A 14,253-nucleotide genomic window follows, 5' to 3' on the forward strand; every position below is an offset into this window, starting at 1 on the left:
CATTTCAGTGTTAATTATAAGCAGCAACAGCATAATAAGAGTGAGTTACTCAACCTGACAGTGTGAAGGAGCTGGACAGATACAATCACTAACACAGGGTGTTGGAGACAGGGGTTACTGAGTGACAGTGTGAGGGAGCTGGATTAACATCAGTGGAGACACAGTCAGTAACACAGGGTGCTGGGGGAGAGGGGTTACTGAGTGACAGCGTGAGGGAGCTGGATTAACATCAGTAAAGACACAGTCAGTAACACAGGGTGCTGGGGGAGAGGGATTACTGAGTGACAGTGAGAGAGTTGGATTAATATCAGTAGAAATACAGTCAGTAACTCGGTGCTGGGGGGAGAGGAGTTACTGATGGACAGTATCAGGGAGCTGGATTAACATCAGTAGAGCTACACAGTTTTTTCTGGGAGGGGTTATTGATGTTAAGCATGTAAGGGAACTGAATTAAAGTTAGCTAAGGTGATCAGTGTCGCAAGATGGTGACTGAAATACATACCAAACCCAACAAGGTGCGGGAGTTGGATTAACATCAGGAGCGATGCAAAGCAGTCTTTAGAATGGGTTTGAAAACTAGGCACAAGATTTCATAACAACTGAAATGTCTTTAAGAGATGATGAGCATAAAGTGCTATGAATGGAAGAGAAATGATGTGAGGCACATTTCACACGGGCTGCTCCATCTATTTAAGATTCCAAATTACAAAACAACTGTTCACAGAGTCAAACCGAACTCACACTGTGGGGGGGAGGGGGGGGGAGGTTGGCCACAGCAGAGCAGATATGGAAGGCACATCGGGCAGCTTCCACTATTTCCCCCAGCAGAATAAAATGGGTTATTCCATTTACTCCTCCCACCTCAACCCACACCAAGAATTGTGAACAGCACCGAAAAATCCCACGCAGATTTGAATTATGTAATTCTCTGGGCGGGTCACTCTGCACGCCACAAAGTGCATCTGACTGCCCTGTCTGGCCTGAATGTAAAGAATATTCTCAATTCTCCACCAGATTGGAATTCTCCACTTCAAATTTGAAGTTGATAAGAATGATGAGTAATCTGGAGTAAACGCAAGCCAGCATCAAAACTTTTTTTTAAATGTCAGGCGGGGGCAGCACGGTGGCGCAGTGGGTTAGCCCTGCAGCCTCACGGCGCCAAGGTCCCAGGTTCGATCCCGGCTCTGGGTAACTGTCCGTGTGGAGTTTGCACATTCTCACCGTCTTTGTGTGGGTTTCGCCCCCACAACCCAAAGATGTGCAGGCTAGGTAGATTGGCCACGCTAAATTGCCCCTAAATTGGAAAAAAATGAATTGGGTACTCTAAAAAAAAATTATTTTTAAATGGCAGACTAAACAATCCAGGTGGAACCTATTTTTTGAAGTATCCTACTCCCTTTGTGATGTTGCTCCATCTGTTATGTATATCCCACATGCCCTGCATTGTTTTTAGCTTCCAGCAATAATTCCAATTCCAATTCTCTTTCCCACCTCTGCACAAAGGCATACTCTTGTCTGTTCCCAGAACTAGTTATTCCTGGAACAGGTCACTAGCCTGTCATCAGAGGCTTATAGCTTGAAGGGTGCCACTCCACATCAAGCGTGGCTGACCAGGAGTGTCTCTCCCGCTTCTCCCGTCAGCCAGAGGCAGGGACCCTACCCACTGCGCCACCAGACCTCCCAGTAATAATTGCTGAAAATTTAATGTTCAGGAATCACTGCTCATGTCTGTCTTATGAATTAGGCTCCTATCCACTGGGTTTGATCTACCTCATTGCAGGACAGCTGATCCGCAAGAGCCTCATGGTGATGGAGAAGCCTGTGCAGAGGATGTTTTGAGTGTCAGCATTTCTGCTCTCAAATGTAGCAAAAGGTCCTGTCGTGGGTGCCCCCGCCCCTTACATGCCACTTGGTGGGTTTTGTGATTGTCCTTTGCTCCCAAGCGCTCAATAAAGATGTATTGTCGGCTCATGACATAAGAACAAGAGTAAGCCATTCAACACATCATGCCTGTTGTATCAATCAATTAGATCATGGCTGGTTTGCATCTCTCCCATTTCGGTTCATTACCCCTTGACACCCTGATCGAACAAAAATCTCGCCAGTCTTAGTTTTGAAATTTTCATATAACCTAGCCTTTTGTGATGGTAGAGAATTTCAGATTTTCTCTGTGAGGCAAAGCTGCTTCTTGATATCACCTATAGACAGCCCAGTTCTAACTATAAGGCTATGTTCCCTTGTTCTGGACTTTGTCATCAGAGGAAATAGCTTTCTCTATCTACCCCTTTGACTTCTTTAATCATTTTACCCGGATGAGATTGTGTCCTTGACTCCATTTTCCTGCTGTCTCCCCATACATCTCAGTTAGATCACCTCTTCATCTTCTCTACTTAAAGGGGTACAAGGTTAGTCCACGCCATATTTAGTTAACTGAACTCATCGTTACATCCAGCCCCATCAGATCAGACACCTAATCCTGCTAATTCACCTCCCTTGTGCTCTCTGGGCTGTCGCCTGTCAAGCATCAGTGGTGTTGGCTTGTATGAAGCAGACTGCCCATCTGCCCTAATCTATTCCAAACACATGACTGCCCCTTTGAAAATAAAGACAAATACTCTGTTTATTATGTTACCTATCTGAAAGAGGTAACAAGTACGGAACTGTAAGCGTTTTGCTGACTTCGTCCCATGCTGCTTAATGTCTGCCTTGCATTCCACACTTGTGTTCTTCATGCTTTATGTTTTTCATATTTTGTGTCTTCATATGCTGTACCCTTCACATGTTTTTCACATGTTGCGTTCTTCATGCTGCAGTCTTCTTCATATTTGGGTGGTGGTCATCACATGATCACATGTTGTGCCCCTGACAGATTGCCTCGTCATCGGTGGCTTGTGTTCTTTGTCTTTCACATGGGAATTTGTCCAATGACAAATTAACTTTATAAAACTCCAGCATTGAAATTAATTCCGAAAAAGACATATTGATATTGTGAGAAAGATGTTTTTGTGTTGTAATTGTCACAAAATTGTTTCTTGCTTTCTTTGCAAATAAAGGAGTTGGGTGTGATGTTTATGGGGAGCAATAGAATTGCTCTCTGAAAACGTTGGGTGCCTGGACCCCGGGAGATCTTTCTCTTGTTGCCGCCAGTGTTTTAGGGGCATTAGTCTGTTCTGTTGTGGGTGGAACATTACTGACCCGTCGTGGTGGGGCCTGGCCGGTAAAACGCAGCAACCTTGTTGGGATTGGAAGATCCCACCAGTGGGAGGGGCTGTAAAATTCCTCTCTGTGACTGGACAGTAGTCAGGTGTGTTTTTCCTCCCCATTTTGCTGATACTGGTTGCTGGCCCAGTCCATCAAGCAGAGATTTGCCCAGATCATGGTGACTGCACGTCCTGGTGAATTGCCAGTTATTTATTAGGCTAAAGCATATCTCAATAAAAGGGGAGAATTGCACCCAAGTAGCAGAGATAACAGCTGTCTCTTGCTGTGTTAAGCTGGTAGTTATGGAGTACAGTTTTCCTCAGTACTTTGGGTTCAGCTGGATAAATTTGACCGTTGTTCCCATTTCTTCAGGGGACATTCATCTCTGTCCTTATCTGAGACAGACCCATTGTCAATTGATATCCCATTTTACACCATGCCCCATCAGTGTCATTGAGTTGCCAGTGGAAGGGAAAGATAGGGATGGTCTACATTAGGCTGCTCTGTGGGGAAGATCAGTGCCACAACCCTCCCCTTGAACTGTATTGAGAAATGGCCTGCATGTGCATCTGTGCATTGCATGGGCTGAAGGCAGGGCCTGACATATCTGTGATGGCTGCTGAAGTCTAATAGCCAGCTTTCGCTATTGTAATTTGGAACCTGCTGAATGGTCCATTGAGTGGGATACCCATGCCCCTCATGCCAAACCATACAAGACGTCAACACCATCAGTAGTTGAAAGAAATGGCAGAGGACAAAGCCGGGTAAGTTGTCTCCCTGGTTGGATATGGTACGGTGCAAGGATTCACCACTGTGATGGATCAGACAGGAAACTGATCTACGAAAGACAACTGAAAAGGACACTCAGCAGAGCACATACCTCTGCCGTGCTCTATTAACTCAACGTTAAACTAAATTATAACATTTAGGCACTTCTAGCTGATCATTTGTCACATGAAACATGTCAGTAGAATTACAATCAGGTATTCTTCACTATTTCAGATATGTTACAAATTTTGTGTGATGGCAGCGATCTGGATCTCTAAGGACTTCACTCATAATAATAAACTAAAATAAATCAAAAATAATTTTGTCCTAATTCTCAATATTAGGGGCTCCTCCAAACAAGCATGAAAATATAACCCTCCCCCGTCTTCTATGGTGGAGGTAACAGGAAAACAATTGAATAAGCTGTTTCTTTCGTACAATTACACAGTTGTTCCTTGAAGCTTTCCCCTGCCTGGCTGATGCTCTGTAACTAGAAAACTGAATAAAGATCTTTTTGTCAAGAGCATCCACCCCACTGAGCAGGCTTCAGGCCATCCACATTCATCAACCTGCTCTGAAAACTCTGCTGACATTTTGACAGCTGGGACAAACAGTCAACAGCATTCTGGGTGTGATCTACCAACCACCCCGCCGTGTGTTTTTTGGCGGCAGAGGCGGCCGCCAGAGGGATCTACCGGGCCTGTCGTTGTCAACGGGATTTCCCGTTTACCGCACCCCTCGTCACCAGGAAACTGGTGCGCCGGCGTAAATCCAGCCCTCTAAATCAAACAACCCACAACACGCAAAAAGAAAAAAAATATTTGTCCTGTCTGCTAATGTTAACAAATCCTTTAAAAAATTCCAGGACCCAAAAATACATCTTCACCAAAAGTTCTTCCTTGGGCCATACCCTATTTCTGATTAAGGTAATAAGAGACATACTGTCCTAAAGTATTTAATGTAGATACTCAGGCTGTGTTTGAGTCTGTTGTCTCTCCGGGAGCTCCTGTTATTTGCAGAAGAAAGCAAAAACAAAATGTCAGAGCTGTGTTTGAGAAATAATGTGAGCTGATTGGATAGTGCCCTTTTTGCAGAACCTTTTACCGATTTGAAGCAGGCTGGGATAGCTCCATGCACAACTCCCTGCTGCTGAACAGAGTGACCCCGTATGGAGAGAAGATCTACATGACATTGTCGGCGTATCTGGAGGTAGGGCCCTACTTCAACTAAACTGACGGTCCGATCACCCCCTCCTTGTTTACTGTGAACTTTGTGCTCACCAATATGAGCAATGTTACTCCAGAAATGACACAGTTTGTGTTGCAGGCACCCAGTATCGGCATCAAACACTCCAAATGCAAGTGTGACACGGGGATAGACAGAGACAAAAGCTCCCTCTGCACTATCCCATGGAAGGTTCCAAGTGCAGGTACAACAAGGGGTAGATACTGGCACTGACCCTCAGAAAGAGCACCCTACCTATGCCCACTCCCCTGACCTATCTCTATAACCCCACCTAACCTGCACATCCCTGGACACTAAAGGGCAATTTATCATGGCCAATCCACCTAATCTGCACAGCTTTAAACTGTGGGAGGAAACCGGAGCACCCGGAGGAAACCCACACAGGCACTGGGATCAGGGTAAAGTTCCTTCTTTACTGTCCTAACAAACATTCCCAGGTATAGCATCGGCTATATACCAAGTAATGACCCTTCTATAATGTCCCAACAAAGATCTCCAGGGCAGTTACAGCACAGGCTAGATATTGAGTAAAGTTCCCTCTCCACTGGTCCAACAAACATCCCCAGGATAGGCACAGCACAGGCTAGTTGTGCAGAGTGGAATTCTCTCTTTCAGCTACATGTCTGATGAGGCTCTCTGCTACACCAGTGAGAGTTTTTATATTCCCTCCCAATCCACCCTGGGACTTTCCCATGAGTGAGGCTATTCAATGTAAAGTCTCTTTCCACTGTGACTGCAGATGAGGAATTAATGTCACTTCTGGGTCATCGAAAAATAATTTTCTTTTGAACAAAGCAGTGTTTCTGTTAACATACAACTCTCACATTTACCAACATTATTGGAAGAATGAACTGGGAGGAAAAGGCTGTGCAAGAAACAAAAATGAAATGAAATGAAATGAAAATCGCTTATTGTCACGAGTAGACTTCAATGAAGTTACTGTGAAAAGCCCCTAGTCGCCACATTCCGGCGCCTGTCCGGGGAGGCTGGTACGGGAATCGAACCGTGCTGCTGGCCTGCTTGGTCTGCTTTAAAAGCCAGCGATTTAGCTGAGTGAGCTAAACCAGCCCCTGATAAACAAATCATTGTTAAGTAACGTAGTTGAACTCTTTGTAAATCTCTTGGTATTTTATCTTGCAGATGGAGAACTGCACACAGCCTGCAGTCGTTACCAAAGACTTCTGCATGGTATTTTACACACGAGATGCCAGGCTGCCAGCCTCCCGCTCCATCCGCAACCTCTTTGGCAGTGGAACCCTCAAAGCTTCGGAGAGGTAGGACGTTGTCTGCTACTGATAGTCCCCAGCCACTCTCAGGGTCGCTCGCTCTCTTCTGATGAAGTGTATATCATGATTCATCAACCACATATCAGGGAAAGAGCTGGCCTCTCAACTCAGAGAGCAGTATTCATCTACTGATGGCTGTCTTGGGTTTGCGCTTAAGGTCACCACACGTCCTGCATTGAAAAGTGAAAGGGAAGCAGGGAAGGAATAAAGTCATTGAAACAGGAGCAAGAATGGGCAGCATGGTGTTGCAGTGATTAGCACTGCTGCATCACAGCGCCGAGGACCTGGGTTCGATCCCGCCCCCGGGTGACTCTCCATGTGGAGTTTGCACATTCTCCCCATGTCTGTATGGGTCTCACCCCCCACAACCCAAAGATGTGCAGGGTAGGTGGATTGGGCACGCTAAATTGCCCCTTAATTGGGGGGAAAAAAGAAACAGGAGCAGGAAAAGGACCATTCAGCCCCTCGAGCCTTCTTCGCCATTCAATAAGATCACGACTTGCCTGATTATGGCCTTAACTCCACGAGAAGAATGTACAATTGACAAAGAGGAGGTGTTAGAAAGGTGGGGCAGTATTCCCCGCTCCCGATAAGAATCGGGATGGCCGTCGCGAAATCGGCCGAGCTCCATGACGGCCTCGGGGCCCGCTCCCCACACTTAATTCACCCCCACCCAGGGGGCTAGGAACGGGATGACGCGGAAACGGCACTTTTCTGATGTCATCCGCACATGCGCGAGTTGCCGGTTCCAACCCGCGCATGCGCGGATGACATCAGCGCGCAGATGGCACGAACCCACGCATGCGCGGTGCCGTCTTTCTCCACCGCCGCCCGGCAAAACGTGGCAGCTTGATCTTGCCGGGTGGCGAAGGGGAAAGAGTGCGTCCGTTTTGGACGCTGGCCCGACGATCGGTGGGCACCGATCGTGGGCCTGTCCCGTCCCGAGCACAGATGCGTGCTCCCGTCCAAATCGGGCCCCTAGATGCCCCAGACAGGAATCTGGCGCCCGTTTCACGAATGCAGTGACCAGGTGTGGTTGCTGCCGTGGTGAAACGGGCGTGAAGGGCCATCGGGCTCGGAGAATCGCCGTTTGCCGTTTCGTACGATTTTTCCGAGCCCGGGGAGGGGGGGGGGGGGGAGAATCGCTGGGGGCGCCAGGGGGGCGTAAAAAATGTCGGAAGGCCCTTCCACGATTCTCCCACGCCACGTGGGGAGCAGAGAATTCCGCCCGCGACCTTTACTTAAAATTGATACGGTACCAGGATCTGAGGCGATGCATCCAAGGGTACTGAGGGAAGTGAGAGTGGAAATTGCAAGAGGAACTAGTGATAATTTTCCAGTCTTCCTTAGAACAGGATGGTGCCAGAGGATTGGCAAATTGCGGATGTTACATCTTTGTTCAAAAAGAGGCGCAAGGATGAATTTGGAAATTATAGACCAGTCAGTTTGACTTCAGTTTCGAGAAACTACCGGAACAATAGTGGATGCATCTCCTCTGCTCCTGGTACCTTATCAATTTTAAGTAAAGCTTGCCCTTCTAACACCTCCTCTTTCTCAATTGTAAATTTTTCTTGTGTACCATTTACCTCCTTTCTCACCTCGGCCTGGTTAACATATTCTTCCTTTGTAACAACAGATGCAAAGTATAAGTATATAAAGTGTTTACAACAGTATGGGATAATATAATAACTCATCTGTCACTCACCAATCGTCGTCTTTGTGCCGAGTCCGGAAAGGCCTATACTTACTGTGGTGGTATGATTTGCATAGCTGTCTGCCATTGGTGCAGAACACTGGCTTACCATTGGCCCTGGTGGTCATGTGCCTCTCGACCGATTGGTTGAGACCAGTCATGTGACGGCTCCCCGATTGGTCGAGAAGCTGAGTTAACCCCGCCTCCAGAGCGAGGTATAAATACCCAGAACGCCCAGCGGTCGTCCATTTACTGTAGTCGACTGCAGGGCTAACTTCTAGCTTATTAAAGCCTAACTTTTGTACAGCAACTCGTCTCGCGTTCGATTGATGGTTCATCACTTACCAACCAATCAACTTCCAGGGGGTCACATTTAGATTTTATCCATAAACTCCCAGCTCTCTCTCCACTGCTTTATGGGCTCTCTCTTTCTCCGAGCTCCCACTGCTATATGGGTTCTCTCTCTGGTCGCCCTCTGCTTTCTGGATACTCTCTCTCCGAGCTCCCACTGCCCCATGGGTTCTCTCCCTGAACTCCCACTGCTTTATAGAACATAGAACAGTACAGCACAGAACAGGCCCTTCGGCCCTCGATGTTGTGCCGAGCATTGTCTGAAACCAAGATCAAGCTATCCCACTCCCTGTCATTCTGGTGTGCCTATCCAATAACCGCTTGAAAGTTCCTAAAGTGTCTCTCTCTTTCTCTGAACTCCCAGTGCTTTATGGGCTTGCCCTCTCTCCGAACTCCTGTTACTTTATTGGCTCCCTCTTTTCAAAAGTCCACTGCTTTATGGACTCTCTCTGATCTCTTCGAAAATCAGCTTTCTGGACTCACGCTCTCCTAATCTCTGAATTCCCACTGCTTTATGTGCTCTCTGTCCGAATTCCCACTGCTTTATGGGCTCTCTCTCTCTCTGAATTCCCACTGCTTTATGGGCTCTCTCTCTCTCTGAATTCCCACTGCTTTATGTGCTCTCTGTCCGAATTCCCACTGCTTTATGGGCTCTCTCTCTGAATTCCCACTGCTTTATGTGCTCTCTGTCCGAATTCCCACTGCTTTGTGGTCTCTCTCTCTGAATTCCCACTGCTTTATGGGCTCTCTCTCTCTCTCTGAATTCCTACTGCTTTATGGGCTCTCTCTCTGAATTCCCACTGCTTTATGGGCTCTCTCTCTGAATTCCCACTGCTTTATGGGCTCTCTCTCTCTCTCTCTGAATTCCCACTGCTTTATGGGCTCTCTATCTCTGAATTCCCACTGCTTTATGGGCTCTCTCTCTCTCTGAATTCCCACTGCTTTATGGGCTCTCTGTCCGAATTCCCACTGCTTTATGGGCTCTCTCTCTGAATTCACACTGCTTTATGGGATATCTATGAATTCACACTGCTTTGTGGTCTCTCTCTCTGAATTCCCACTGCTTTATGGGCTCTCTCTCTCTCTCTGAATTCCCACTTCTTTATGGGCTCTCTCTCTCTCTGAATTCCCACTGCTTTATGGGCTCTCTGTCTCTCTCTGAATTCACACTGCTTTATGGGCTCTCGCTCTCTGAATTCCCACTGCTTTATGGGCTCTGTCTCTCTGAATTCCCACTGCTTTATGGGCTCTCTCTCTCTGAATTCGCACTGCTTTATGGGCTCTGTCTCTCTGAATTCCCACTGCTTTATGGGCTCTCTCTCTCTGAATTCGCACTGCTTTATGGGCTCTCTCTCTCTCTCTGAATTCCCACTGCTTTATGGGCTCTGTCTCTCTGAATTCCCACTGCTTTATGGGCTCTGTCTCTGAATTCCCACTGCTTTATGGGCTCTCTCTCTGTGAATTCCCACTGCTTTATGGGCTCTCTCTCTCTCTCTCTCTCTGAATTCGCACTGCTTTATGGGCTTTCTCTCTCTGAATTCCCACTGCTTTATGGGCTCTCTCTCTGAATTCCCACTGCTTTATGGACTCTCTCTCTCTCTCTGAATTCCCACTGCTTTATGGGCTCTCTCTCTCTCTGAATTCACACTGCTTTATGGGCTCTCTCTCTCTCTCTCTCTCTCTCTGAATTCCCACTGCTTTATGGGGTCTCTCTCTCTCTCTCTGAATTCCCACTGCTTAATGGGATCTCTCTGAATTCCCACTGCTTTATGGGCTACCTATCTCTGAATTCGCACTGCTTTATGGGCTCTCTCTCTCTCTGAATTCCCACTGCTTTATGGGCTCTCTCTCTCTCTCTGAATTCCCACTGCTTTATGGGCTCTCTCTCTCTCTCTCGCTCTGAATTCGCACTGCTTTATGGGCTCTGTCTCTCTGAATTCGCACTGCTTTATGGGCTCTGTCTCTCTGAATTCCCACTGCTTTATGGGCTCTCTCTCTCTGAATTTCCACTGATTTATGGGCTCTCTCTCTGAATTCCCACTGCTTTATGGGCTCTCTCTCTGAATTCCCACTGCTTTATGGGCTCTCTCTCTCTGAATTCACACTGCTTTATGGGCTCTCTCTCTCTCTCTGAATTCCCACTGCTTTATGGGTTCTCTCTCTCTGAAATCCCACTGCTTTGTGGGCTCTCTCTCTCTCTGAATTCGCACTGCTTTATGGGCTCTATCTGAATTCCCACTGCTTTATGGGCTCTCTCTCCCTGAATCGCACTGCTTTATGGGCTCTCTCTCTCTAAATTCCCACTGCTTTATGGGCTCTCTCTCTCTGAATTCGCACTGCTTTATGGGATCTCTCTGAATTCCGACTGCTTTATGGGCTCTCTCTCTCTGAATTCCCACTGCTTTTTGGGCTCTCTCTCTCTGAATTCCCACTGCTTTATGGGCTCTCTCTGTGAATTCGCACTGCTTTATGGGCTCTCTCTCTCTGAATTCCCACTGCTTTATGGGCTCTCTCTCTCTCTGAATTCCCACTGCTTTATGGCCTCTCTCTCTCTCTGAATTCCCATTGCTTTATGGGCTCTCTCTCTGAATTCGCACTGCTTTATGGGATCTCTCTGAATTCCCACTGCTTTATGGGCTCTCTCTCTCTGAATTCCCACTGCTTTATGGGCTCTCTCTCTCTGACTTCCCACTGCTTTATGGGCTCTCTCTCTCTCTGAATTCGCACTGCTTTATGGGCTCTCTCTCTCTGAATTCCCACTGCTTTATGGGCTCTCTCTCTCTGAATTCCCACTGCTTTATGGGCTCTCTCTCTCTCTCTCTCTCTGAGTTCGCACTGCTTTATGGGCTCTCTCTCTCTGAATTCCCACTGCTTTATGGGCTCTCTCTCTCTGAATTCCCACTGCTTTATGGGCTCTCTCTCTCTGAATTCCCATTGCTTTATGGGCTCTCTCTGAAATACCACTGCTTTATGGGCTCTCTCTCTCTGAATTCACACTGCTTTATGGGCTCTCTCTCTGAATTCCCACTGCTTTATGGGATCTCTCTCTGAATTCCCACTGCTTTATGGGCTCTCTCTTTCTGAATTCCCACTGCATTATGGGCTCTCTCTCTGAATTCCCACTGTTTATGGGCTCTCTCTCTCTCTCTCTGAATTCGCACTGCTTTATGGGCTATCTCTCTCTCTCTCTCTGAATTCCCACTGCTTTATGGGGTCTCTCTCTCTCTCTCTGAATTCCCACTGCTTAATGGGATCTCTCTGAATTCCCACTGCTTTATGGGCTATCTATCTCTGAATTCGCACTGCTTTACGGGCTCTCTCTCTCTCTGAATTCCCACTGCTTTATGGGCTCTCTCACTCTCTCTGAATTCCCACTGCTTTATGGGCTCTCTCTCTCTCTCTGAATTCCCACTGCTTTATGGGCTCTGTCTCTCTGAATTCCCACTGCTTTATGGGCTCTGTCTCTCTGAATTCGCACTGCTTTATGGGCTCTGACTCTCTGAATTCGCACAGCTTTATGGGCTCTGTCTCTCTGAATTCCCACTGCTTTATGGGCTCTCTCTCTCTCTCTGAATTCGCACTGCTTTACGGGCTCTCTCTCTCTCTGAATTCCCACTGCTTTATGGGCTCTCTCTCTCTCTCTGAATTCCCACTGCTTTATGGGCTCTCTCTCTCTCTCTCTGAATTCCCACTGCTTTATGGGCTCTGTCTCTCTGAATTCCCACTGCTTTATGGGCTCTGTCTCTCTGAATTCGCACTGCTTTATGGGCTCTGTCTCTCTGAATTCCCACTGCTTTATGGGCTCTCTCTCTCTCTGAATTCGCACTGCTTTATGGGCTCTCTCTCTCTGAATTCCCACTGCTTTGTGGTCTCGCTCTCTCTGAATTCCCACTGCTTTATGGGCTCTCTCTCTCTCTGAAATCCCACTGCTTTATGGGCTCTCGCTCTCTCTCTGATTTCGGACTGCTTTATGGGCTCTCTCTGAATTCCCACTGCTTCATGGGCTCTCTCTCTCTGAATTCACACTGCTTTATGGGCTCTCTCTCTGAATTCCCACTGCTTTATGAGCTCTCTCTCTCGGAATTCACACTGCTTTATGGGCTCTCTCTCTCTCTCTGAATTCCCACTGCTTTATGGGCTCTCTCTCTCTGAATTCACACTGCTTTATGGGCTCTCTCTGAATTCGCACTGCTTTATGGGATCTCTCTGAATTCCCACTGCTTTATGTGCTCTCTCTGAATTCCCACTGCTTTATGGGCTCTCTCTGAATTCCCACTGCTTTATGGGCTCTCTGTCTGAATTGCTACTTATTTAAGGGCTCTCACTGTCTGAATTCGCACTGGTTTATGGGCTCTCTCTCTCTCTCCCCGTGATCTCCTTCATTGATCAAAATTCTGTCTGAGTCAGCCCTGAATATATTCACTAATCTTGACTGCTCTCTGAAGAAGAGAATTCTAAAGATGAAAATTTCTCTTCAAATCCACCTTAAATGGAAGACCCAGTCCGCTGGCAGCATACCCACGGGTTTCCCACAGTGTGAGATGGCCACAATGGGAAACCCCCAATTGGCCGGCTGCGGGAATGGAAAATCCCCCTGCTGGCGGGGGAGAGTCACTCTGGGAAACACGGGAGCACACCGGAGTCTCCAGTCCCCTTTATTTTGAAATTGTGCCCCCTAGTTTTAGATTCTCCCACAAGGGGATACATTCTCTCAGTATCTACCCTGTTAAGTCCCTTCAGAATCTTACTTGAATCAGATTATCTCTCATTCTTCAAAACTCCAATGGATGGGGTGAGGTAGAGAATGGGGCGGGATTCTTTGGAAACCGGCGGGGCGGGCAACTCCTTACATGCAGTGCCCAGCTGACCGGCCCGGGGGGGGGGGGGGGGGGGGGGGGGGGGGGGGGGGGGGGGGGGGTCGGAGAATCCTGCCCATGATCTGGGAAGGTTCTGCTGGGCAATGTAATGTTCTTTGATTACGTTGATGTTGACTCTCGATGTGGTAGCATTTAAGGAAATTGCACTTATTCGCATCATAAAGAAACCGATTATGATGTGACCTGATTAGAATTTTTAACATGATTTTGGTTTCAAATTCCAGGGAAAATTGATTATCGAAGAGTAAATTTAGAATAGCAAAAGACGTCAGGAGGAACCTTTTAAGCCAAAGGATAATCACGTTGTTTCCATAAATTACCAGGGAAAAACATGAAAGCAGACAGTCACAGTCAAATCAAGACTGTTCTGGAGAGAGAGCGAGATAGAGAGAGTGAGAGATGGGACTGAGGCTGTTGATGAGAAGGAATAGGTGGCATCATTTCTATGGAGAATCACACCCCAGACATTTTTTGGGTCGGCATTTTCTAGTATTAGAAATACTATTATTTGAAGGGGGGGGGGGGGGGGAGCTTACCTCCTTATTGAGAGAACACTATGGGAGGATATCACCTTCTGATCAGGAAAGCTGATACAGCAAGAGCACACCTTTCAATTACAGGTAAACCTATACGGTAATTCTTCCACCATCTTAGTACATGTTGGGTTGGATTCTTCTGCCCGTCCGCCGCAAGATTCGCCACAGGCGGGATGTGGACCATGTAAAGCTCCATTGACCTCGGGTGGGAATTTCCGGTCACCAGGTGGGTGTGGCAGGAGAATCCCGCCTTCCTGGCCACATGACTAAAAGAACCAACACTGGTTGGCACTAAT

The 14,253-nt window shown here is 47.3% G+C and overlaps 1 protein-coding gene across 24 annotated transcripts in view; it reads left to right on the forward strand.

The window, feature by feature from the left end:
* Positions 1 to 14,253, forward strand: part of kif1aa (kinesin family member 1Aa) — a 397,377-nt gene that overhangs the window by 342,894 nt on the left and 40,230 nt on the right. For all 24 annotated transcript variants that reach the window (XM_038816644.1, XM_038816646.1, XM_038816647.1 and 21 more), the window contains 2 exons: positions 5,064 to 5,178; positions 6,355 to 6,488. In XM_038816644.1, the coding sequence (XP_038672572.1) occupies positions 5,064 to 5,178; positions 6,355 to 6,488 (249 nt within the window). The remainder of the gene's footprint in view (positions 1 to 5,063; positions 5,179 to 6,354; positions 6,489 to 14,253) is intronic.

The sequence above is a fragment of the Scyliorhinus canicula genome, chromosome 13 (assembly GCF_902713615.1).
Source record: "Scyliorhinus canicula chromosome 13, sScyCan1.1, whole genome shotgun sequence".
In the NCBI taxonomy this organism is placed as follows: Eukaryota; Metazoa; Chordata; class Chondrichthyes; order Carcharhiniformes; family Scyliorhinidae; genus Scyliorhinus; species Scyliorhinus canicula.